This window comes from Stomoxys calcitrans, chromosome 1 (assembly GCF_963082655.1).
Source record: "Stomoxys calcitrans chromosome 1, idStoCalc2.1, whole genome shotgun sequence".
Lineage (NCBI taxonomy): Eukaryota > Metazoa > Arthropoda > Insecta > Diptera > Muscidae > Stomoxys > Stomoxys calcitrans.
The window spans coordinates 227,293,178-227,319,318 of NC_081552.1; the positions used below are offsets into that span (position 1 = coordinate 227,293,178).

General features: G+C 40.7%; 1 protein-coding gene across 1 annotated transcript; it reads left to right on the forward strand.

Annotated features, from left to right (window-relative positions):
- The first annotated feature begins 117 nt into the window (after nt 1–117).
- On the forward strand, nt 118–25,247 carry LOC106093719 (cytochrome P450 4d8). The gene is made up of 7 exons (XM_059368611.1): nt 118–572; nt 10,710–10,816; nt 10,876–11,332; nt 15,852–16,018; nt 16,085–16,541; nt 24,131–24,702; nt 24,818–25,247. Exons 1-7 carry the CDS (start codon nt 118–120, stop codon nt 25,171–25,173), a joined length of 2,571 nt encoding a protein of 856 aa, XP_059224594.1. The 3' UTR covers nt 25,174–25,247.
- The last annotated feature ends 894 nt before the right edge of the window (nt 25,248–26,141 follow it).

Here is a 26,141-nt window from a genome sequence, read left to right on the forward strand (position 1 = left end):
CCATACAATTTCCCTCTACTTGGTTGTGTTCAGGAAGTATTCAAAATGAGCCCCAAAAGTCAGTTTTAGTTTTTAGTTTTCTCTCGTGAATTCCATTAATACTTTTCCAATTTAGCCATGTGGTCCAGAGCTCCTGAAATTTATGCTCGTTACGGCCTAATAAGTAAAGGCTGGGCATTTAATAATTTGATCGTTGCCATTGGTGATGCTGAATTAAATGAACAACTTTTGACCAGTGCTACCCACATCACCAAATTGGAACAGTATGGTCTACTGCTCGAATGGTTGGGTGTGGGACTTCTGGTTAGCGATGGCAAAAAGTGGCATTCTCGGCGTAAGATTATAACACCAGCATTTCATTTTAAAATTTTGGAAGATTTCCTTGAGGTATTCCATAGACAATCTTTGGTGTTGCTAGCATGTCTGGCAGAAAAGGCCAATGGTGCTACAGTATTTGATGTGTATCCTTTAATGTCCTTGTATACCTTGGATGTGATTGCAGAAACAGCAATGGGCTCCAAAATCAATGCCCAAATGGATAAAACCACGGAGTATACATCAGCAGTAAGCGAGTAAGTAAACCCAAAAAACCAAATTCATTTAATAATAAAATAAAAGAAGTAAGAGCGTTCGGCCAGGCCGAATCTTATATACCTTCCACCATGATCGCATCTGTCGACTTCTTTGCGCAGTATCTCTTTTTAGTCAAACAAAGAATAATGAATAAGGACGGAGGAGGATCTATATCAAGTTATAGTCCAATTCGGGGCTCAAGAAGCAAAATCGGGAAATCAGTTTATATGGGAGATGGTCAGAATCGTATATTGATGGCCATGAAATTAGCCGTTGTGCTAAATTTGAGCCAAATCGGCTGAGAATTGAGCTCTCTAGAGGCTCAAGAAGTCGAGATCCCAGATCAGTTTATATGGCAGCTATACCAGGTTATGGACCGATTTGGACCATACTTCGCACAAATGTTGGAAGCGATACAAAAACACCACGTGCAAAATTTTAGCCAAATCGGATAAGAATTGCGCCTTCTAAAAGCTCAAGAAGTCAAGACCCAAGATCGGTTTATATCAGCTATATCAGGTAATGAGCCGATTTGAACCATACTTTGCACAGTTGTTGGAAGTGATATCAAAACACTATAGCAAAATTGTAGTCAAATCGGACGAGAATTGCGCCCTCTAGGCTCAAGAAGTCAAGACCCAAGATCGGTTTATACGGCAGCTATATCAAAACTTGGACTGATTTGGCCAATTTACAATCCCAAACGACCTAAACTAATAAGAAGTATTTGTGCAAAATTTCAAGCGTCTAGCCTTACTCCTCCAGAAGTACGCGTGCTTTCGACAGATAGACGGACGGACAGACGGACGGATTGATAGGCAGACAGAGGGACGAACATAGCTAGTTCGACTTAAAAGGTCACAACGATTAAGAATATATATACCTTATGGGGTCTTAGACGCATATTTCGAGGTGTTACAAACAGAATGACGAAATAAGTATACCCCCATCCTATGGTGAAGGGTATAAAAATAATAAAATTTTAAACAATTAAACTACTTCTATGAAAAACAGTGGGGACTTTTTATATACACCACCGAAGGTATATTAATTTTGTCATTCCCTTTGCTACACATCGAAATATCCATTCCCGACTCTATAAAGTAAAGGGTAATTTTTTTGAGGTTAGGATTTTCATGCATTAGTATTTGACAGATCACGTGGGATTTCAGACATGGTGTCAAAGAGAAAGATGCTCAGTATGCTTTGACATTTCATCATGAATAGACTTACTAACGAGCAACGCTTGCAAATCATTGAATTTTATTACCAAAATCAGTGTTCGGTTCGAAATGTGTTCATTCACCGTAACGTTGCGTCCAACAGCATCTTTGAAAAAATACGGTCCAATGATTCCACCAGCGTACAAACCACACCAAACAGTGCATTTTTCGGGATGCATGGGCAGTTCTTGAACGGCTTCTGGTTGCTCTTCACTCCAAATGCGGCAATTTTGCTTATTTACGTAGCCATTCAACCAGAAATGAGCCTCATCGCTGAACAAAATTTGTCAAAATTTGAACACATTTCGAACCGAACACTGATTTTGGTAATAAAATTCAATGATTTGCAAGTTGCTCGTTAGTAAGTCTATTCATGATGAAATGTCAAAGCATACTGAGCATCTTTCTCTTTGACACCATGTCTGAAATCCCACGTGATCTGTCAAATACTAATGCATGAAAATCCTAACCTCAAAAAAATCACCCTTTATATATATTCTCGATCAGAGTAAAAATCTATAACGATCTAGACATGTCCATCAGTCTATCTGTCCGTCCGGCTGTTGAAATCACGCTACAGTCTTTACAAATGGAGATATTCAGCTGAAACTTTGCCCAGATTCCTTTTTTGTCCAAAAGTAGGTTAAGTTCGAAGATGGGCTATATCGCACTATATCTTGATATAGCCCCCATATAGACCGATACGCCGATTAAGGGTCTTAGGCCCATAAAAGCCACATTTATTATCAGATTTTGCTGAAATTTAAGACAGTGGGTTGTGTTAGGCCACTCAGTATTTTTCATCAATTCGGCTCAGATCGGTTCAGATTTGGATATAGATGCCATAAAGACCGATCTCTCGATTTAAGATTTTAAGCCCATTAAAGGCATATTTATTATCCGATGTCGCCAGTGGGACAGTGAGTTGTGTTAGGATCTTCGACACACTTCTTCAATTTGGCCCAGGTCGGTCCAGATTTGGATATAGCTGCCAAATATACCGATCTCTCGATTCAAGGTTTTGGAGCCATAAAAGGCGCATATATTGTCCGATGTCACCGAAATTTGTAACAGTGAGTAAAGTTAAGCCCCTCGACACACTTCTGCAATATGGCCTAGATCGATTACGATTTGCATATAGCCCGATCTCTCGATTAAAGATTTAAAACCCATAAAAGGTGCATTTGTTGTCCGATGTCACCGAAATTTGAGACAGTGAGATGTGTTAGGCCACTTGACATATTCCTACAATTTGGCCCAGACCGGCCCAGATTTGGATATAGCTGCCATATAGACCGATCACTCTTTTTAAAGTTTTGGACCCATAAAAGACGCATCTATTGTCCGATGACCCAGAAATTTGGGACAGTGAGTTAGGTTAAGCCCCTCGACATACTTCTGCAATATGGTCCAGATCAGCCCAAATTTGCAATTTTGCTTGAAATTTTGCAAGGATAATTCTTATTGATGTTGGTCGTTGGGGATTGTAAATGGGCCATATTGGTTCAGATTTAGATATAGATTCAACCCAATCCCCGGATTTGACTTCTTATGCCCCTACAAGCATCAACTTTCAACCGATTTGGCTGAAACTTGGCTCAAGAACTTCGGTTTTAACATCCAACATCAGTAACGAGTATGAACCGAATTGGTCTATAAACTGATGTAGTCCCAATACAAACCGATATCCAGTTTTGATATCTTGAGCCACTTGCAGCCTCAGCTTTCATCAGATTTGACTGAAAATTCGTTCAAGGAATTAGGTAGTGACTTCTAACATCAGTTCCGAGTATGCTCCGAATCGGTGTATAAACTTTTATAGTCCCCATACAAACCGATATCCAAATTTGACTTCCAGAGCTCCTAAAAACTTTAGTTTTCATCCGATTTGGCTGAAACATGGCACAAGGACTTCCGTTCCGAATCGGCCAATTAACGGGTACCCTAAATTTCCCATTAACATTCCATTAAGGAACAAGGGATATTCTCATATTCTCTCATATCAATGAGTGTAGTCCGATTAATATCTAAGCTCAATGATAAGGGGTCTTTATTTGTAAATAACTGCCATATAGGCCGATCTCTCATATTAAGGTCTGGTGCCCATATTAGGCGGAACCTCCCCCTTGCCCCAATTTTCAAAAAAGACAGATCTCGGAGATGGGTGCCCTTAATTAAGTGAAATTTTGTATGCCACATTTTGGTACCCCAAAAACACGGGGTCAAATAATCTGGGGGGACGCCCCATCCTAAAACCCACCCGAACGGACATGTTTGGCGATTGGGACAATATGGGTATCAAACGAAAGGTATTTAAGAGTAGAGTACGAACTTGGTATACAAATTTCACCCTAAGTGTTCGGGGGGTCTCCCCACTCCCAAAAAACCTCCCAACAGGACTCTATCACCACTTTGGGCAATATGGCTATCAAATGAAAGGTATTTACAAGTAGAATACAAATCTGACATAAAAGTTTATTTTTTTTGGTGTCTGAGTATCTGGGCTTGCCGTCCTACCGTTCATAAATTTCCTTTGGGCCTTAGCGTCGGAGGGACCGATGCTCTCCTCCCAATAAAAACAGCCCCAAACTGTCATGTAGGACGACCGAGAACATATTGTATTCAACTGAAAGGACGTGTCAAAAGACACAAACTATTTAAGTCACCCGGAACTGATGGAATATTTCCGGCGTTACTACAGAAAGAGGTGGACTATCTGGCGCCCCACCTGGCCAATATTTTCACAGAGTGTCTGGGACTTGCATACTCTCCGAAAGCCTGGCAGGAGGCAAGGGTGGTATATATACCCAAGCCCGGCAAGACAAATTATGTGACACCAAAGGCCTACAGACCAATCAATCTAGTCATTCTACGTACTCAAAACCATTGAATGTATTGTGGACACCATGATAAAGAGTAGGTCATCCAGCAAACTGCTCAAATACAAACAGCATCCATCGGTCAAGGGAAGGTCTGCGGAGACTACCCTGCACAAGGTTGTGCATAAAATAGAAAATCCTTCGATGCCAAAACGTATACACTGGCGGTATGCATTGACATCGAGAGTGCTTTTAAGAATGTGTGGACCGATACACTCCAATCCAATCCTTAGACCAGTACCGGGTGGATCCGGTCCTTAGAGACTGGATAAACCATATGCTAAGGAACAGGTGGATAAATTGAGTGTCCCATGACATAAATATAAGGGATTAAGTGGCACAAGGCACGTCCCAGGGGAGAATTTTATCCTCGGGATTTGAACCCGTCTGCTATGCCGATGATGTTATAATACTTCTCGGGGACAAGGATCCGAACCACCTGTACAGAGGAGAGCCGTTACGGTCTTGCAGATGGCACACGTCTCGGCTAGACCCTGGGGTCTCGATGTTGTCCCAGAGAAGACTGAAATATTCACGAGGAAGACGAAGGTGTGCCAATTTGACGCACCACGTTTCCTCAAAAGAACATTTTCGATATCTGATAATGTGAAATTACTAGGTGTGATTTTGGACAGGATACTGAATTGGAAGGGTCACGCGTAGAATTGGAAGGGTCACGCGTGTAGACTCGAAATGGGGCCTGAATCCGAGGATAGTCCACTATCTCTACAGGAGCGTGATAAGACTAATACTTATTAACGCCTCAGTAGTTTGGTGGACTGCGAAAAGAGTGCAACGTAAGGATATTACAACTGGTTCAGAAAACAAGTCTTGTCTTGGCATAGGCGGTGCGATGAGGAGTACGCCCAATAGGGCACTGGAGACTATTTTAGATATCCGACCCATAGACATACAGATTAAGTTCAAGGCAGCCAGTGCGGCTTTGAGGCTTAAAGCGATGGGGGAATGGATAGAGGATAGGAGCAGCTCATACCATCGCGGTATAATCGAGGCGATGATAGCAAACCTGGAAAGAGTAGAAGAGGGTTTCGATCGCATACCTGAGACGACACTTGAGGTCGAGTGCGAGGCACCCTAGGCATACCCTAGTACTGCCATCGGGAAGACCAGGTTACACGGATGGATCAAAGCTGGAGAACAGAGTGCAACTGGGGGTCTACATTTAGATCCCAGGGACTGAGATCTGTTTTAGACTGTCTGACCATAATACAGTCCTGCAGGCAGCGATCTGGGCGACCACGAAATGCATGAGGTGGTGTGGCCTTAACGCAAGGACGTTGAGTATGAACTTTTTTACGTACATTAAACAGGCCTTAAGGACAAAAACAACCAGGATGGTAAGATCACAAACAGTCTTGGAATGTAAGAAGGACATTAATGCGTACTCTGAGGATGGCAGGATCCGCACCGTTTGGGTGCCGGGCCATAGCGGAGTAACTGGAAATGGGAATGCAGACGATTTGCCAGTGAAGGCTAGAGAACCGCCGTCAATAAACTGGGTTAACCCGAAGCCTTTCGGGTTGACTTAGTCCGAGTTAATGGCGTGGGCGACGAATGCGCATGTACCCCTGTGGAATAACTAAACGGTCGGTAGGACGGCGAAAATCCTATGGGGAGGTCCAAATCGTTAGAAGACGAGGTTATTACTAAAAGGAAATTAGAAGGAGGTCAGTATAGCTTTCGGTATCATAATGGGACACGTAGGACTATGAGTTCACTTATGTAAAATCGGTGCGGCAAGTGATAGCATGTGTAGGACAAGCAGCGAAGATGATGACATGTCGGAGCTTTGTTATTTCCCGGCTTTACCTCTTCCAACAACTGTGCCAAATACGGTCCAAGTCAGTCTGTAACCTGATATAGCTCCCATATAAACCGATCTGCCGATTTCACTACTAGAGCCCTTAAAAACCGCAATTTTTGTCCGATTTGTCTGAAATTTGGAGAGAAGTTTTACGTGGCATAGTACCTCTCAAATGTTGCCAGCATTAGGAGGGGAAAACAACCGCTGAAAATTTTTTTCTGATGATCTTGCTCTTGAGGAAAATAGACCGACCGATATGTGACCTTTCTTTCGAAGAATGTCCGAATGTCGGAGTAAAATACGCCTTGGAAGTTGTGGAGCTTTTTAATCCTCGTTACCTAAGCTTCCGCCTTTGCGACAATACTGTGGAATTGATGTCTCCGTTAAACAGAAGCAAGTCGAATTGTGTTTAGTTTCGGCACGCGTTCCCCCGAACTTTCTCTTGTAGGCCTGAGAAGAAAGTGGAAACTGTGGAGAATATTTTCATGAAGGTCATGTGGTTAATGAACCGCTCTGAAAGACTTACTTTGCCTAAACTATGCGTCCCAGAGAGAAATGAGCTTAAATTCGCGACTCCATCAAAAAATTTCATTGGAAGTCTATTGGAAATCGAAATTTCAGTTGGAAAACTTAAAATGACTGTATCTCCTATACTAAGCGCCCTTGAGGGAAATGGGCTTTAGTCGTTTAGTTTGTTTGGACTTACCCAAACAAAGTAACAAACTAAGCTCCTCTAGTCCCTGAAACAACAAAGATCCAAGTGTGCAATTTTTACTACAGTTATCTTTCGGGACGTCAGTGCAATGATACAAATCGACAGTTCATTATCATCAATTCTGATGCCATACGGGTTAAATGTGTACTTAACTTGTTGTGCCCTGATATGATTCCTATTATGCCACTCTGAAGTATTATCTACATAGACATTAGGTTACAGACCTTTCGTTTGGATCGATTAACCCAAGGCCTTTTCGTCGGCTCGCAACCTACCGCGTCATTTCAGCGATTCAACCATCTTCCTTATATCGCACCCCAAGCATATAGAAGATTCCCGAGAGAGGTGGACAAACATCCATTATCTATACCATTGGCAGATTTGCTGCTAGTCTCGCTAGCATATCTGCTTTCCGTTTTAACTGCTATGTCTCTATGGAACCTGGAACCACCCAGCACAGAGTCATGTACTGCTTCTGTTGTAGCCACATTAGACCACCGATACATCGGTTCAACACCTCAGATCTTGAAGCCGTACCAGTAGTAGCCTTCAATGCTGCCTATGACAACGACATCGATAGTATGGGTCGGCCATCGAAAGTAGTAACTGCAGCCTTTGAAAAGTTCAAAATAGAGTGAGTGCAAGTGGATTTGGCAGTTAATGAAGATAAGATAAAGCGGATGGTATCAATTCCCGCAAAGCCCTGTACACCCGATATAGATACAGAAAGTTGGGAACTACAACTTTGTAACATTATCTACCTCGGTACCGTCAGTAACTAATATTGCCTCACAGATGCTACTTTGGATTAAGCAAGCATTTCAGCAGCAAAGCCACCACTAGACAAACGAAAATCTTATATATAAAAATCAATTTGTGTTTGTTTGTAGATTTGTTTGTTTGTGTGTTTGTTTGTATGTTTGTGTGTTCCTTATAGACTCAGAAACGGCTGAACCGATTTTCTTGAAATTTTCACAGATGGTGCATAATGACCCCGTGGTGAAAATAGGGTACCACATTTTTTGATATCTGAAGGGGGGGCGGACCCTCCCCCTTACCCTAATTTTCAAAAACAACAAATCTCGGAGGTGGGTGGTGCGATTTAAGCGAAATTTTGTGTGCTCTCATATGCTACCCTAAACATAAGAAAGTGGTATCCAAATTTCGGATGGGGTACCTAGGGGGGCCGCCCCACCCTAAAACCTACCAAACATATATTTAGACCAATCATGACAATATGGGACTCAAATGAAAGGTATTTAGGATAAGAAAACGTATCTGATATCCAATTGTCGGTCCAAGTGTTAGGGGAACCACCCCAACCCCCAAAACACCCCTAAATCGGACATATTTATCGACCATGGCAATATGGGACTCAAATGAAAGGTATTTGCGAGTAGAATACGAATCTGATATCCAAATGTGGCACCACGTTTCTGGGGGTCCACCCCTTCCTCAAAACACCCCCCAAACAGGACTTATTTATTGACCATGGGAATATGGGGCTTAAATAAAAGGTATTTGAGTGTAGTATTCGAATCTGATATCCAAATATGGAACCAAGTGTTTTGGGGGGCCGCCTCTTCCCAAAAACATCCCCCAAAGGGGACAAATTTACTACCACAGCAATATGGGGCTTAAATGAAAGGTCTTTGGGAGTAAAGCACGAATCTGATATTAATATTTGGGAAAAGTGTCTATGGGACCACCCCACCCCCACAACACCATCCAAAATGGAAGTATTTGCTGACTATTGCAATATGAGGCTCAAATAAGAGGTTTTTTAGAGTAGAACACGAATCCGGTATATATTTTCAAGGCCAACTTACTGAGTGGCCGCCCATCCCCCAAAACATCCCCACCCCCCAAGAGTGGAACTAAATATTTATAGTTTTTAGGGCCAATACTCCCAACCGGACATATTTGCTGACTTTTGCAATAAGGAGTTTAAATGAGATTAGAAAACGAATTTGATACGTTGCTGATATATTTTCCGGGCTTAGTGTTTGGGCGACCACCCCAATCCCCAAAACACCCCTAAATCGGCCATATTTACCGACCACATCAATGTGGAGCTTAAATGAAAAGTATTGGGGGGTGAACAAGAATTGTTACCCAATTTCGGGACCAATTTTCTGGGGGTCTACCCCTTTCCCGAAATACCAGACAAACAGCAATTTTTTACTGACCATCGCAATATGTGACTCAAACAATCGTATTTGGGAGTAGAATGCGAGTTTGATATCCAAATGTAGGACCATGTATTTAGGGCATCACCCCTTCCCCAAAACACCCCCCAAATTGTGAAAATTTTTCGACCATGCCAATATGTGGCTCAAATGAAAGTTATTTGAGATTAGAAAACGAATTTAATAATCTATTTTGGGGCCAGGTGTTTGGGGGACGCCTCATCGTGTAAACTCCCCTAAACCAATGGCAATATGGGGTTTAAATAAATGGTATTTGAAAGAAGAGCACGATGCTGATATTTTTCAGGACCACCCCCGAAAACACCCCTTAATCAGATATCATGAGAATATCGGGCTGGAATAAAGTTTATTAAGAATGGATTACACCTTACATCCAAACTTAAATTCGTAGACCAACAAACATCGTATGGGATTCAGATACAGGTACTTATATTGTTAAACTGTTAGTCAAGCGATATACTATTTCGTAGCATGGTATTTCACTAAAAGCTCTTTAATTGTCCAAAATTAATATTCCAAGGAAAATTTCTTTCCATATAATGTAAAAGAAGGCGCAGCGGAGTGGGCCCGGGTCAGCTAGTCAGAAAATATAAGAAACTTATATTACCCGTGCTGTTACATGCCTCCGAAGCATGGGTACCTGAGAAATCAGATTTTGTCATCATTGTCCAGCTTTCGAGGCTACTTTTTTTTAGTATTTAGACCGCACAACAAGCCGATTACTGGCTTAGTGGCATGGAACCCTCTAGTGGCATGGGACCCTCTTTTCAACCCAACCTTACCTAGATTTTTCGACATCCATGTCTGGGGCCATAAGTAATGCATTATTTTTCTGATTTCGCTGCAATTTAGCACAATGAGTTGTGTTGGGCTCCTTGCATTCGTGCTCGATATCGTTTATATCGGTCTTTATTTGGAAATAGCTGTCACCCTCATGGGTGGTGGGTACCCAAAGTTTAAAAACTTAATGCGATTTTATTTGTTCAATATTAGCCTGCCTATAAAATAGGCTAATACAAGTAGGTTATGTCAAAGATTAAAGCTATCATCTGTATAATCGAATGCACTTGGATGGCATGCAAAATATTAAAATTGAATAAATTTGATAAAAATGTGATTAGATTAGTCACATGCAATTTTGCAATACACCCCAAGAAGTTATTGAAGTTTGAAAATGGAACTTAGTTCGAGTTTTATTTTTGTGTTTTAAAGAAGCAACCGACACTGACAAACAATGTACTTGATTTTCATTCTCTTGATATTCGTGGTATTAACCTATCGAAGTTATGCATCAATGAGAGCAAAACGTGAAGCTGTGAGCAATATTCCGGGTCCTTATTGTCTTCCTCTACTGGGATGTGTTCTGGAAATCTATAAATTAAATCCCAAAAGTCCGTTTAAATTACAATTGGTTGTGGTCTTTGCGCTATTATCTTGTTTCATTTTACAGCTATGTGGTCAAAAGCTCCCGAAATGTATTTCAGATACGGTTCAATGCTCAAGGGATGGGTTTTCAATCATTTGTTTGTTGCAACTGGTGATGCCGAATTAAATGAACAACTTTTAAGCAGTTCTACGCACATTTCTAAAATGAAAATGTATGGACTACTGCACGATTGGTTGGGTCTTGGACTTCTGATGAGCGATGGCAAAAAATGGCATTCTCGGCGTAAGATTATAACACCGGCATTTCATTTTCAAATTTTGGAAGAATTCCTTGAGGTATTCAATAGACAATCATTGGTGTTGCTAGAATGCCTGGCAGAGAAGGCCAATAGTGCGACAGCATTCGATGTGTATGCTTTAATGTCCCTGTATACCTTGGATGTGATTGCAGAAACGGCAATGGGCTCGAAAATCAATGCTCAAACGGACAAAACCATGGAGTATACATCTGCAGTAAGCGAGTAAGTAGGAGAATAATTTTGACTTTCTTTTGGGAAAACAACTAAACTGTGCTAAAGGGGCAAAGGCCGGCCTCTGCGGTTTCTAGATAGTGGAGTGTGACACAGAGGATGTCGGATACCAATTCAGAGCAAAGCTCACTCATTTAAAGGTGATCTGATTTGTACAACAACATAGAAATCATCAGAAATTCATAGAATTCTTCATTTTGTCATCAAGCTGTTTAAAAAATAGGTCTTGGTGCCGACACGCGTGTGGTTGGGTGGGTGGGTGTGCAGAAAATATGCGAGTAACAAGTAATAGCGTGCTAAGTTCGGCCGGAACGAATTTTGGGAACCCACCACCATGGATTTTGCGAGCCATATCTGGTTATAGACCAAATTGGACCGTACTTTGCGCAAAATTTCAGCAAAATCGGATAAAAATCGCGCCTTATAAGGGCTCAAAAAATTAAATCAAGAGATCGGTTTATATATATCACTAGCTGGACCAGATGGCCCGCTCCGCTGTGCCTTCTTTTACTTAATATGAAACAAAATTATCCTTTGAATATTTATTTTTGAGTGAAATGCCATGCTATGAAAATAGTATGTGAATCTGAATGTTTATCTGAATTCCGAATAATGGTTCGTCTATGAATTCTCTCGGAGGATTTATGGTCATTTAAGTTTGGAGGTTAAAGACTTATTTTAGCTAAAAAGACTTTATGGGAGCCCGATATTCTCATACCGATTTTGGGAGTGGGAAGTGCCCTATGGTGGTGGTTGGTGGGTTAAGGGGGTGGTGGTGTACCTCCAGAAACGTGGTCCCGTTAGTGGGTATGAATTTCGTGTCCTACTCCCAAATACCTTTCATTTGAGCCCCAAATTGCCAAGAGCGGTAGATGTGTATGTCCAATTTAGCGATGTTTTGTGGGGTGAGGTGGTTCCCCAGACACTTAGCCTGAAAAAATATTTGCATCATGCTCTACCCAATTTTTAAACCCCATATTGCCATTGGTTTAAAGGGAGTTTATGGAATAAGGCGTTCCCCAAACACTTGGCCCCAAAATTGTTTATTAAATTCGTTTTTTAATCTCAATCACCTTTCATTTGAGTCACATATTACAATGGTGGGTAAATTTTTACTATTTGGGGGGTGTTTTGGGGGAAGGGTCAGTGAAAGGAAAGGTCAGGGCTCAAATGAAAGGTATTTGGGAGTATAATACGAATCTGATATACAAAAGTGGGACCGGGTATTGGGTTGCCCAAAAAGTAATTGCGGATTTTTTAAAAGAAAGTAAATGCATTTTTAATAAAACTTAGAATGAACTCTAATCAAATATACTTTTCTACACTTTTTTTCTAAAGCAAGCTAAAAGTAACAGCGGATAACTGGCAGAAGAAAGAATGCAATTACAGAGTCACAAGCCGTTGAAAAAATTTGTCAAAATCCGCAATTACTTTTTGGGCAACCCAATACCCGGTCCCACTTTTGTATATCAGATTCGTATTATACTCCCAAATACCTTTCATTTGAGCCCCATATTGCTATGATCGTAAATTTGTTCCCTATGGGGAGAGGCGGCCCCCCAAATACTTTGTCCCATATTTGAGTATCAGATTCGTATTCTACAGTGAATTACCTTTTATTTAAGCCCCATATTCCCATGGTCAGTAAAAAGGTCTTGTTTGGGGGGTGTTTTGGGAAAGGGGTGAACCCCCAGAAACTTGGTCCCACATTTGGATATTAGATTCTTATTCTAATCGCAAATACCTTTCACTTGAGTCCCATATTGCCATAGTCGGTATATATGTCCGATTTTGGGGTGTTTAGGGGTTGGGATGGTCCCCCAAACACTTGGTCCAACAATTGGATATCAGATACGTTTTCTAATCTTAAATACCTTTCATTTGAGTCCCATATTGTCGTGATTGGTGTATATATATATTTGGTAGGGTTAGCGGTAGGGCTCCCCCCCTAGGTACCCCATCCGAGTTTTGAATACCAAATTTTTGTTTGTCGGTTACTATAAGAGAGCACACAAGATTTCGCTTAAATCGCACCACCCATCTTTGAGATCTGCCGTTTCTGAGAATTAGGGTAAGGGGGAGGGTCCGCTTCCCCTTCAGATATCATTATGCAACATCAGTGAAAATTTCTAGTAAATCGGTTCAGCCTTTTCTGAGTCTATAAGGAACACCCAAACAAACAAACCCACAAACAAACATAAATTGGTTTTTATATTTAAGATGTTCTTGACTGATTTGGATCGTACTTAACACCGTTGTTGGAGCCATAACAAAACACCATGTAAAAAAATTTCAGCCAAATGGGGTGAAAATTGAGGCCTCCAGGGACTTAAGACTTCAAATCGGGAGATCGTTTAATATGGATTAAGACCGTACTTGGCACAGTTGTTGGAAGTCATTACAAAACACTACACACAATTTCAGACAAATTGGACAAAAATTGCGGCTTCCAGGGGCTCAAGAAGTCGAATCGGGAGATTGGATTGGAGCTATATCAGGTTCTTCATGGATTTGAACCGTACTTGGTACAGTTGTTCAGCGAAATCGGACTAAAATTTTGGCTTCCAGAGGCTCAAGAAGTCAAATCGGAGGATCGGTTTATATGGGAGCTATATCAGGTTCTAGACCGATTTGATCCGTACTTGGAACAGTTGTTAGGAGTCAAATCAGAATACTACATGCGAAATTTCAACCAAATCTGACAAAAATTGCGGCATCCAGGAGCTCAAGAAGTCATATCGGGTGATCGGTTTATATGGGAGCTTTATCAGATTTTTGACCGATGTGATCCGTACTTATCATAGTTGTAAGGAGTCATAACAAAACATCACGTGCAAAATTTCCGCCAAATCGGAGAAAAATTGCGGCTTCCAGTGGCTTAAAAAATCAAATCGGGAGATCGGTTTATAAGGGAGCTATGTCCAAATCTGAACCGATGCAACCCATTTACCATACTCAACGACCTACATCGAAACGAAGTATCTGTGCAAAATTTCAAGCGGCTAGCTATGTGCGTGATATCGACAGACAGACGGACATGGCTAGCTCGAATTAGAATGTCGAGCCAGACTGACGGACATGGCTAGTTCGAATTAAAATGTCGAGCCGATCCAGAATGTATATACTTAATGGAGTCCTAGATCAATATATCGTGGTATTACAAAAGAAATGACTAGTGTTTCATACCCACCATTCTATGGTGGTGGGTATAAAAACGCATTAAGTTCGGCCAGGCCGAATTTGGATATCCACCACCTCAGATATACATCTTAGATCATTACATCAAGACCGGTGATATATCGAAATATGGTCCGATCTGGGCCAAACTCCCCAGGGGCATCGAGGGTCTAACATAAATCACTGTCCTGGACCATAAAACGGGAGGTTGGTCTATATGCTAGCTTTATCCAAATATTACCAGATCTACACCATATTCTAGATATGTAGGGCAGGTATCCTGAGCGGGTACCGTTTATACGCTCCCTTCCGAACCCCTAGAATAGGGGTACAACACATCTTTGTACCAAAATTCAGCAAAGTCGGGTAATAAATGCGACTTTTATGGCCGCTAGGCACTAATTCGGGAAACCGAAATAAATGACAGCTACATCCAAATATAGACCTATCTGGACCATATGGGGCACGGATGTCGGAGGGACCAATACAGCTCAATGTGCCAAATTTCAGCAAAATCTTTTAAAAGAATCCAAATATCACGATCTAGACCATACTCTGTACGAACGTCAAGGGTGAGACCTATCATTGTGCCAAATTTCAGGAAAACGTATGCGCCTATAAATCGGGCATTCAACACATATGCCAGCTATATCCAAATATACACTGATCTAGGCCATGTTTAACAATGATATTGAAGAGCCCAACACAACACAAGAACTTAAAATCGGTATATATGGCAACTTAATCCAAATATAGCTCGACCTGGACCACATTCAAACTTAATCTGCAAACTCTAAGCTTAATATCTCCAGTTTTAAAGACAGTAGCGTGATTTCGACAGCAATACGGATGAACATATTTCACCTTTTTTTCAAAATCCTCATACTCCAATATGAACCTTATGCACCTCGATGTGCCTGCACTCACGCATTTCCATTGATTTTCTCTACATACAAAACAAAACGTTTCTCCTTCCCCATATCTCGATTTTAGATTTAGCCGTTTTGTCTGGACATTACTAATCTACCAGTTAAACTGCTCTTTGTTTCGCATATAGATTAGAATAGTTTGCATGGTGGAGAGTATCCAAAGTTCTACTCGGACGTTTTATTTGTTTTGTTTAGATTTGTTTCACTTATTGATTAGATAAAATGCACCATAGGTGGTAAAAATATCGGTAGCACAACCTTTTTATACTCATGCCCTAGAGCAATGAAATTTAGGTAATCGCTACACACAATACTCAAATTTATATTTAGATAAGATTAGCAGAATTTTAAGTTGAAGTTTAATTCAATGGCTAAACTTAAATAACTGCAACAGTTTTATTCAGTACATCAGCAATGTACCTGGTCTTGTTTTTGTTGATATTTTTGGTGTGGGCTTTTCTGGAGCATGCCTCTAAAAAGTGGCACAGAATGGCTGTTAGCAATATTCCTGGGCCCTATAATTTTCCCCTTTTGGGATGTGTGCCAGAATTGATAAAAGTCAGTCCAAGATGTAAAGTAGAAACGAGCGTAAAGTTGCTTTGAAAAATAATTTCCTTCTGCATTTTTAACATTTTAGCCATGTGGACAAAATTCTCGGAATTCTGCAACAAATACGGTTACGTTATAAAAATATGGGCCTTTAATCGTTTATATTTTTTAACTGCTGATGCCGAAATGAATGAACAAATTTTGGCCAGTCCAAATCATACTTTTAAATTGCAACAATATGGACTACTGAACGAATGGCTGGGCGAAGGTCTTCTTATCAGCGGTGGCCAAAAATGGCATTCTCGGCGAAAAATCATAACACCAGCATTTCATTTTAAAATTCTCGAAGATTTTCTTGAAATTTTCCAACGACAATCATTGATTCTGTTGGATTGTTTGGCAGAGAAGGCTGAGGGTCGTTCAACATTTGATGTTTACCCCATTATGTCATTGTACACCTTGGATATCATAGCAGAAACATCTATGGGCACCAGGGTGAATGCTCAAATTCAAAAAAAGTCCGAATACACTGCGGCAGTTACGGAGTGAGTACTTTGGATAGGTGTAAAAAATGCTGCAAAGTTCAAAACTTTAAAACTAAAACTTGACAAATAACCATCTCCATGGATTCTGCTTACGATTTATATGTTCTTAAGCTCATATATGGATTATTTTGCAGGAGTCGAATCCTCCGCAAAGATTTTCATAAAATTGGCAGCTAAAACCCCGTTTATAATCCTCACCAAATCCACATTTAAGGTTCTCATCAGCTGATTTTATAAAGGAATAACAGATGATCGAGTCATTAAATACGGATTTAAGGAGCAGTGTAAACGGGGTATAATTCTAATTTGAAAGCGTGGATCATTCCGATGGAAAAAGAATTTAGTGCTGAATCTAGCGCAATTTTGGATTGCAAGTGTAAGCAAGTGATTCTTCTTCGGCATTCGGAGTTGCAATCCTGTTTGGAGGTATTGTGTTTAGTGTTTTGGAACGATCCTTAGTGAATGAAAGAACATGTAAGAATTTTAAATGAACTTCCTATTCTCCTTTGTATGATTCCAAATGAAAATCAGTAAGCATTGAGTGCCTGGAATATTCCTAGCAATGCTACTGAAAATTAAGAAAGTTTTTGCTGGGTTTAAGAATCTGAAGATCCCTATATCTAATTGTGAGAAGTTTATTGGGATGAGTATTACACACGGCTCAAGGAATACAATAAGATTACCAGAGCAGAAAAACGTGCCTTCTGGAATCTTTTCTGTGAACGTAAGCGTAAATGATGCCGCCAAGATAAACAAGTAAAAGCGAATCTTATATACCCTCCACCAGGAATCGCATTTGTCGAGTTCTTTTCCCGGCATCTCTTATTAGGCAAAAAAAGGATAAAAGAAAAGATTTGTTGTGCTATTAGAGCGATATCAAGTTATGGTCCCATTCGGACCATAATTGAATGTTAGAGACCATAGAAGAAGTCATTGTGTAAATTTCAGCCAATTTGAATAGAAATTTGCGCCCTTTAGGGGCTCAAGAAGTAAACTAGGGAGTTTGGTTCATAGAGGAGGTGTATCAGGCTATAATAGATTTAGACCATATTTGACATGTATATTCAAAGCAGTTGTAAAAAATTTCACCCAAATCGAAAAATATTGCGCCCTCTAGAGGCTGAAAAAGTCAAGATCCCAGATCGGTTTATATGGCAGATATTTCCATTTATGGACCGATTTGAACCATATTTGCCACAGTTGTTGGAAGTCATAACGAAACACGTCATCAAAAATTTCAGCCAAATCGGATAAGAATTGCGCCCTCTAGTGGCTCAAGAAGTCAAGACCCCAGATCAGTTTATAGGGCAGCTATATCAGGTTATTGACCGATTTCAACCATACTTAGCACAATATGATTACCAAAGCGGCAAAACGTGACTTTTGGAAGCTTTTCTGCGTTAATTATGCCGCCAAGATAAACAAGTAAAGAATCTTATATACCCTCAATCATAGATCGCATTTGTCGAGTTCTTTTCCCGGTATCTCTTTTTTGGCAAAAAATGGTAAAAGAAAAGAATTGTTATGCTATTGGAGCTATATCAAGTTATTATCCCAACTATGGTCCGATAATTGAATTGAATGTTAGAGACCATAGAAGCCCATGTTGCCCATGAACATTCCACTAAGGAACAGGGGCAAACTTCTCACATAGCAATCAGTGCAGTCCGATTCAAGTTTTAAGCTCAATGATGAGGGGTCTCCTTTTTATTGCCGAGTCAGTGCGACACCTCTTAGGAGAGAAGATTTACATGGCATAGTACCTCACAAATTTGCCAGCATAAGGAGGGGAAAACCACCGCTGAAATTTTTTTCTGGTGGTTTCGCCAGGATTCGAACCCAGGCGTTCAGCGTCTTAGGCGTACATGCTATCCTCTGCTCTACAGTGGCCTTCGACCATAGAAGAAGTCATTGCCAAGAAATTTGAATAGGATTTGCGCCCTTTAAGTGCTCAAGAAGTAAAATAGGGAGATCGGTTTATAGGGGAGGTGTATCAGGTTATAAGCGATTCAGATCATATTTGACAAGTATGTTGAAGGTCATGGGAGAAGCTGTTGTACATAATTTCAGCCAAATCGGAAAATTATTGCGCCCTCTATAGGCTAAAGAATTCAAAATCCCAGATCGGCTTATATGACAGCTATATCAGGTTATGGACCGATTTGAACCATATTTGGCAATGTTGTTGGAAGTCAAAACGAAACACGTCATGCAAAATTTTAGCCAAATCGGATAAGCGCCCTATGCAAAATTTCAGCTCCATCGGATAAGAAATGCGCCCTCTAGTGGCTGAAGAAGTTAACAGTTTATAGGGCAGCTATATCAGGTTATGGCTCGATTTTAACCATACTTAGCACAGTTGTTGGAAACAAAACACCTCCTACAAAATTTCAGCTACCTCGGATGGGAATTGCGCCCTCTAGAGGCTCTCGAAGTCAAGACTCAAGATCGGTTTGTATGACAGCTATACCAGGTTATTGACCGATTTCAACAAAAATTAGCACAGTTGTTGGATGTCGTACAAAATTCAAGCTTAAACGGATAAAAATTGCGCCCTCTAGAAGCTCAAGGAGTCAAGACCCAAGATCGGTTTATATGGCAGCTATATCAAAACATGGACCAATATGGCCCACTTACAATCCCAACCGACCTACACTTATAAGAAGTATTAGTGCAAAATTTCAGGCGGCTGGCTTTACTCCTTCGAAAGTTAGCTTCCTTTGACAGAGAGACGGACGGACATGGCTAGATCGACTTCAAATGTCGTAACAATCAAGAATATATAGACTTTATGGGGTCTTAGACAAATATTTCGAGGAGTTACCAACAGAATCACGAAATTAATATGCCCTATGCTGGAGGTTATAAAAAGTTTCTCTCAAAAACCCATGTCCAAACTAAAACTTTGGTAGACGACATGGGAGCGCAACCAGAGATAACGAAGGACATGTTGAAGCTTTTGATGAAAACCCTTATTCCAGAGGATACGACGTGACTCACAGAGACACCGGAATCTTGGAATAATGATGTTGATTGAAGGTTTATAATTACGGAATTTATGGTGAAGTAGTCCACCTGAACCTGATGGAATATTTCCGGCATTACTACAGAAGGAGGAGGACTATCCGGTGCCCCACCTACTCAATCATTTCACAGCGTTAATGGGACTTGCATATACCCGAAATCCTGGCAGAAGGCAAGGGTGGTATTTATGCCCAAGCCCGGCAAGGCATGTTATGCGACACCAAAGGCCTAAAGACCAATAAGTCTAGTCATTCTACCTACTCAAAACCATTGAATGTATTGTGCACACCATGATAAAGAGTAGGTCATCCAGCAAACTGCTCAAATACAAACAGCATCCATCAGTCAAGGGAAGGTCTGCGGAGACTACCCTGCACGAGGTTGTGCATAAATTAGAAGAATCCTTCGATGCCAAAACGTATACACTGGCGGTATGCATTGACATCGAGGGTGCTTTTAACAATGTGTGGAGCGATACACTCCAATCCAATCCTTAGACCAGTACCGGGTGGATCCGGTCCTTAGAGACTGGATAAACCATATGCTAAGGAACAGGTGGATAAATTGAGTGCCCCATGACATAAATATAAGGGAGAAAGTGGCACAAGACACGCCATAGGGGGCATTTTATCGCCACTCCTATGGGTGACCACCATTAGTGACCTATAACAGGTGATGTTATAATGCTTCTAAGGGGTAAGGATCCGAACTAGCTATGCAGAAGAGCTGCAAGGGTCTTGCATATGGCATATGACTGGGTTAGACCCAGAGGTCTCAATGTTAAACCAGAGAAGACTGAAATCTGCCATGTTCACGAGGAAGACGAAGGTGGGTCAATTTAATGCACCACATTTCCTCAACCAAATGATTTCGATATCTGACAAGGTCAAATACTTAGGTGTGATCTTGTACAGGAAACTGAATTGGAAGTGTGACATCCAGGAGCGTACTGAGAAGGCCCACAGATGTTGGGCCCTATGTAGACGTGCCGTAGGCTCGAAATGGGGCTTGAATCCGAGGATAGTCCATTGGCTCTACAAGAGCGTGATAAGACCAATACTTACTTACGCCTCAGTAGTTTGATGGACTACTGTGGAGAAAAAGTTGGACATAAGGACCATACAACAGGTTCAGATAGCATGCTTCTAGGTGGAGCGATGAGGACCACAATCACTAGAGCACTGGAGACTATTCTAGATATCCGACTCATTGACATACAGATTAAGTGTGAGGAAGCCACTGCGGCTATGAAACTTAAGGCGATGGGAGAATGTATTGAGGGTGGGAGCAACTCATACCATCGCGGTATAATCGAGGCGACGATGGGAATCCTGGAAGGAAGGAAAGAGATTTCCGATCGGATACCTGAGATGAACCTTGAGGTTGAGTGCGAGGCACTGCTGCCAGCGGCACACTCTTGGATTGACGGAACCCTAGTATTGCCATCTGGAAGATCATGTAACACGGATGAATCAAAGCTAGAGGACAGAGTGGGCCAGGGTGTCTACATTGAGAACCCAGGGACTGAGATCTGTTTTAGACTGCCTGACCTTAATACGGTCCTATAGGCGGAGATCCTGGCGATCACGGAAAACGTGAGGTACTGTGGTGCTATAGCGAGGACGTGGAGTGTGAACATCTTAACGGACAGCAAAATTGCCATAAGGGCAATAACAACCCGGACGCTAAGGTCACGAACAGTCTTGCAGTGTAAGAAGGAGATTAAAGCCTTCTCTGAGGATGGTACAATCCGCATCGTTTGGGTGCCAGGCCATAACGGGGTAAGGAAGAATGAAAGAGCAAACGATTTGGCGGTGAAGGCCAGAGCACTACCGTCAATGAACTTGGTTAACCCGAAGCCTTTCGGGTCGACGCTGTCCGAATTAGGGGCGTGGTCGATGAATGCGCATGCAACCCTGTGGACCAGAGAAACAAATGGTAGGACGGCGAAAATCCTTTGGGGGATCCACATCGTGAGAAGACGAGGCTATTACTAAAAGGAAGTAAGAAGGAGGTTAGTATAGCTATTGGTATCATAACGGGAAACGTAGGACTACGAGCTCACTTATATAAAATCGGTGGGGCAAGTGATAGCATGTATAGGTCATGGGGGGAAGAGGATGAGAGGTTGGAGCATCTCCTTTGTCATTACTCGGCTTTCTCGTCTAACTGATACCGGCACTTAGGTGGAGACACAATACCAGACCTGAACCAAGATGGGGGCGTGGCATGAAAAACAATTAAGGATTTTGTGACTTGCACGGAAATCCTAATTTAGACTCCTTTTTCAAGGTTACTTTTTATACCTACCACCGTAGGATAGGGAGTATATTCATTTAGTCATTCCGTTTGCAACACATCGAAATACAATTTCCGACCCTACAAGGTATATATATTTCGGATCGTCGTAAAATTCTAAGACGATTTAACAATGCCCGTGTGCCTGTCCGTCTGTCCGTCCGTCTGTTGCAATCACTCTACAGGCTTCAAAAATTGCGATATTAAGCTGAAATTTGGCAGAGATACGTCTTTTTGATGCACGCTGGTTAAGTTCTTGTACGGGCCAAATCGGACCATATTTAGATATAGCTGCTATATAGACGGATTTTCCGATAAAGGGTCTAACGCCCATGAAAACTTCATTTTTCATCCGATTTTGCTGAAATTTTAAACAGTGAGTTATTTTAGGCTTCCCGACATCTGACCCAAATATGATTTAGATCGGACCATATTTAGATATAGCTGCCATATAAACCGATCTGCCGATGAAGGGTCTGAAGCCCATAAAAGCTTTACTTTTTAACCGATTTCGCTGAAATTCGAAACAGTATGTTATTTTACGCCTCCCGACATCTGGCCTTAGTATGGTTCAGATCGGACTATATTTATATATAGCTGCCGTATATACCGATCTCACGATAAAGGGTCTGAAGCCAATAAAAGCTTTATTTTTCAACCGATTTCGCTGAATTTTAAAACAGTGAGAAGTTTTGGGTCTCTCAACTTCGAAACTAAATATGGTTCAGATCGGACTATATTTAGATATAGCTGTCATATAGACCGATCTGCCGATAAATGGTCTGAGGCGCGTAAAAGCTTTATTTTTTAATCGATTTCGCTGAAATTTAAAAGAGTGAGTAGTTTTAGGCCTTTCAACTTCGAACCTAAATGTGCTTCATATCGGACTATATTTAGATATATCTGTCATATAGACCGATCTGCCGATAAAGGGTCTGAAGCCCATAAAAGCTTTATTTTTTAATCGATTTCGCTGAAATTTAACACAGTAGGTTATTTTAAGCCTCCCAACATCTGATGTAAATATCGTTTAGATCGGACTATATTTAGATATAGCTGTCTTATAGACCGATCTCTGGATAAAGGGTCTGAAGCCAATAAAAGCTTTATTTTTTAATCGATTTCGCTGAATTTTAAAACAGTGAGTAGTTTTAGGCCGCTCAACTTCGAAACTAAATATGGTTCAGATCAGACTATATTTAGATATAGCTGTCATATAGACCGATCTCCCCTTAAAGGGTCTGAAGCCCACAAAAGCTTTATTTGTTAATCGATTTCGCTGAAATTCAAAACAGTGAGTAGTTTTAGGCCTCTCAACTTCAAACCTAAATGTGCTTCATATCGGACTATATTTAGATATAGCTGCCATATAGACCGATCTGCCGATAAAGGGTCTGAAGCTTATAAAAGCCTTATTTTTTATCCAATTTTGCTGAAATTTTAAACAATGAGTAGTTTTAGGCCTACCAACATCTGACTCAAACATCTGGATATAGCTGCTATAAAGACCGATCTCCCGATTAAGAGTCTGAAGCCCATAAAAGCCCTACTTATTTCCCGATTTCGCTGAAATTTGAAGCAGTGGGTAGTTTTAGGTCTCCCGACTTTCGCCCCGAATATGGTTTGGATCGGACTATATTTAGATATTGCTGCCATATAGACCGATCTCCCGATAAAGGGTCTGAAGCCCATAAAAGCATTATTTTTTAACCGATTTCGCTAAAACAGTGAGTATGGTAAGACCTCCCAATATCCGACCTAAATATGGTTCTGATCGGACTATATTTAGATATAGCTCCCATATAGACCGATCTGCCGATAAGGGAAATTAAGCCCATAAAAGCTTTATTTATTACCCGATTTCGCTGAAATTTGAACCCGTGAGTTTTTCTGAACCTCAGGATATCCGACATTAATATGGTTCAGATCGGTTTATTATTGAATAGTGACATATATATTAGACCCGGCCGAACTTAACGCCTTTTATCTTGTGAATTTTGAGAGCACACAACAACACGATTACTGGCTTAGGTGTATGTCTGAAGTGGCATGGGGCAGTTTAATATCTGGAAGATGTAAAGTTTTGCCCATATGTTGGCTGGTTGGACAGCCATGATACATAGATCCACATATACCGCTCTCACAATTGAAATTTATTGCCTACACCCCTATTGCAAGCTAGGATTTTATTTTAAAATCCAACATATCACTCAACCTAACTATTGAACAAAATTATTAAGTAAAACATTTTTACTCTCTACTTTCAGAATGACCGAATTGACAGCTTGGCGTTTTATACGCATACACTTGAACAGTGATCTCATTTACACACTGCTGCATCCCCTAAAGAAATTACGTCAAAAGAAACTAATAAGCATCATGCATAATTTCACCCGAAAAATCATAGAAGAACGTCGTGCTGCACTGATCGAGAGCACAAAGGAAAATGGTAGCAAGCCTTCCACAAATGTTGAAACTGATGAAATTGGTACGAAAAAACGCTCAGCTTTACTGGACGTTCTGCTGCAATCAACTATCGATGGGCAACCCTTATCGGATGAGGATATACGTGAAGAAGTTGAGACTTTTATGTTCGAAGGCCATGATACCACAGCAACCTGTCTGAGTTTTACCTTATACCTATTGGCTAGAAATCCTAGAGTTCAGCAAAAACTTTTCGCCGAAATTCGTCACATATATGGTGAAGACTATTCGAAACCATTTACCCTAATGAATTTGAATGAGTTGAAGTACATGGAATGTGTTATCAAAGAATCTCTACGCTTATATCCAGCAGTGCCGCTGATAGGGCGTAATCTAAAGGAAGATTTTAAATACAGTGAGTACGACAAAAAAGGTTTTCATAGTTTAGTTTTAAAAAAAATATTCTATCTCTGTCTCTCCTTCTCTCTCTCTCTCCCTCACTGCCTCTTTCTTATTTTCCCTTAATGTAGCACATTCTGTTCTGGGCAAAGGTGTTATACCAGCTGGCACCCAAGTTTTGATTTCCATTTTCGGTAGCATGAATGATCCCAAAATTTTGAAATGTACCAATCCCAAAGAATTCCGGCCAGAACGTTTTGATGAATTCGATGCTGCCATTAACTTCCACTCGATTCCCTTCAGTGCTGGCCCTCGCAATTGTATTGGTCAAAAATTTGCCATGTACGAGATGAAAGTTGCGCTGACAAAAATTTTACAAACCTATGAACTATTGCCCTTTGGCGAGGAAGTCATACCAGTTGTGAATATAGTTCTACGCTCTGAAACTGGCATGCAGTTGGGTCTTAAGAAAAGGATGACAACATAGATTTTAATGTATCGGCAAAGTAATTTAGAGTAGTTATTAATTGAACAAGCGAAATAAAAAAGTCTGAAAAAATGTTTAAGGAAAAATAAAATTTTTGGTCAAAAATTAAAAAAAAATAAAACAATTTCGGTCTGAGGACAAAATAATAATGTATGCTCTATGGAACGTACGTGCTACCTCACGACTGAAGGCCTTAAGTTCGGCCGGGCCGAACTTTGGATACCCACCATATATGTAAACCACCTTTCGTCAAAAATCGGTGAAAAATGCATTCCTTATGCCCCATATCAGCCATATCGAAATATGTTCCGATTCGGACCAAATACTAATAAGCACATGTCATTGTTCAAACTATTGATCTTTTTAGTGGCTATATCTTAAAATAAACCGATCTGTACCATATACGACACGGATGTCGAAAAGTCTAACATAAGTCACTGTGTCAAATTTCAGTGAAATCGGATTATAAATGCGCCTTTTATGGGGCTAGGTTAAGTTAGGTTGAAAAGAGGGTGCAGATATTAATCCGCCCCATGCCACTATGGACATACACCTAATCAGCTTGTTGTGCGCTCTTAAAACTATTGGTTTGCCCAAAAAGTAATTGCGGATTTTTCATAAAGTCGGCGTTGACAAATTTTTTGCACAGCTTGTGACTCTGTAATTGCATTCTTTCTTCTGTCAGTTATCAGCTGTTACTTTTAGCTTGCTTTAGAAAAAAAGTGTAAAACAAGTATATTTGATTAAAGTTCATTCTAAGTTTTATTAAAAATGCATGTACTTTCTTTTAAAAAATCCGCAATTACTTTTTGGGCAACTCAATATAAAGTAACCTCTAAAAAGAAAATTTTAAGTTAGGAATTCCGTGCTACTTACAAAATCCTTAATTGTTTTCAATACCACTCCCCTAAGTTGGTTCATGTCTGATATTGTGTCTCCACCTAAGTACCGGTATCTGTTGTACGCGA

What these genes read in the sequence shown, in the direction of transcription:
- LOC106093719 (XM_059368611.1), top strand. Translation starts at nt 118, where the DNA reads ATGTGGTCCAGAGCTCCTGAAATTTATGCTCGTTACGGCCTAATAAGT. An exon ending in CTATAAATTAAATCCCAAAA is followed by an intron (nt 10,817 to 10,875) that starts GTCCGTTTAAAT and finishes TTCATTTTACAG; the next exon opens with CTATGTGGTCAAAAGCTCCC. An exon ending in GATAAAAGTCAGTCCAAGAT is followed by an intron (nt 16,019 to 16,084) that starts GTAAAGTAGAAA and finishes TTAACATTTTAG; the next exon opens with CCATGTGGACAAAATTCTCG.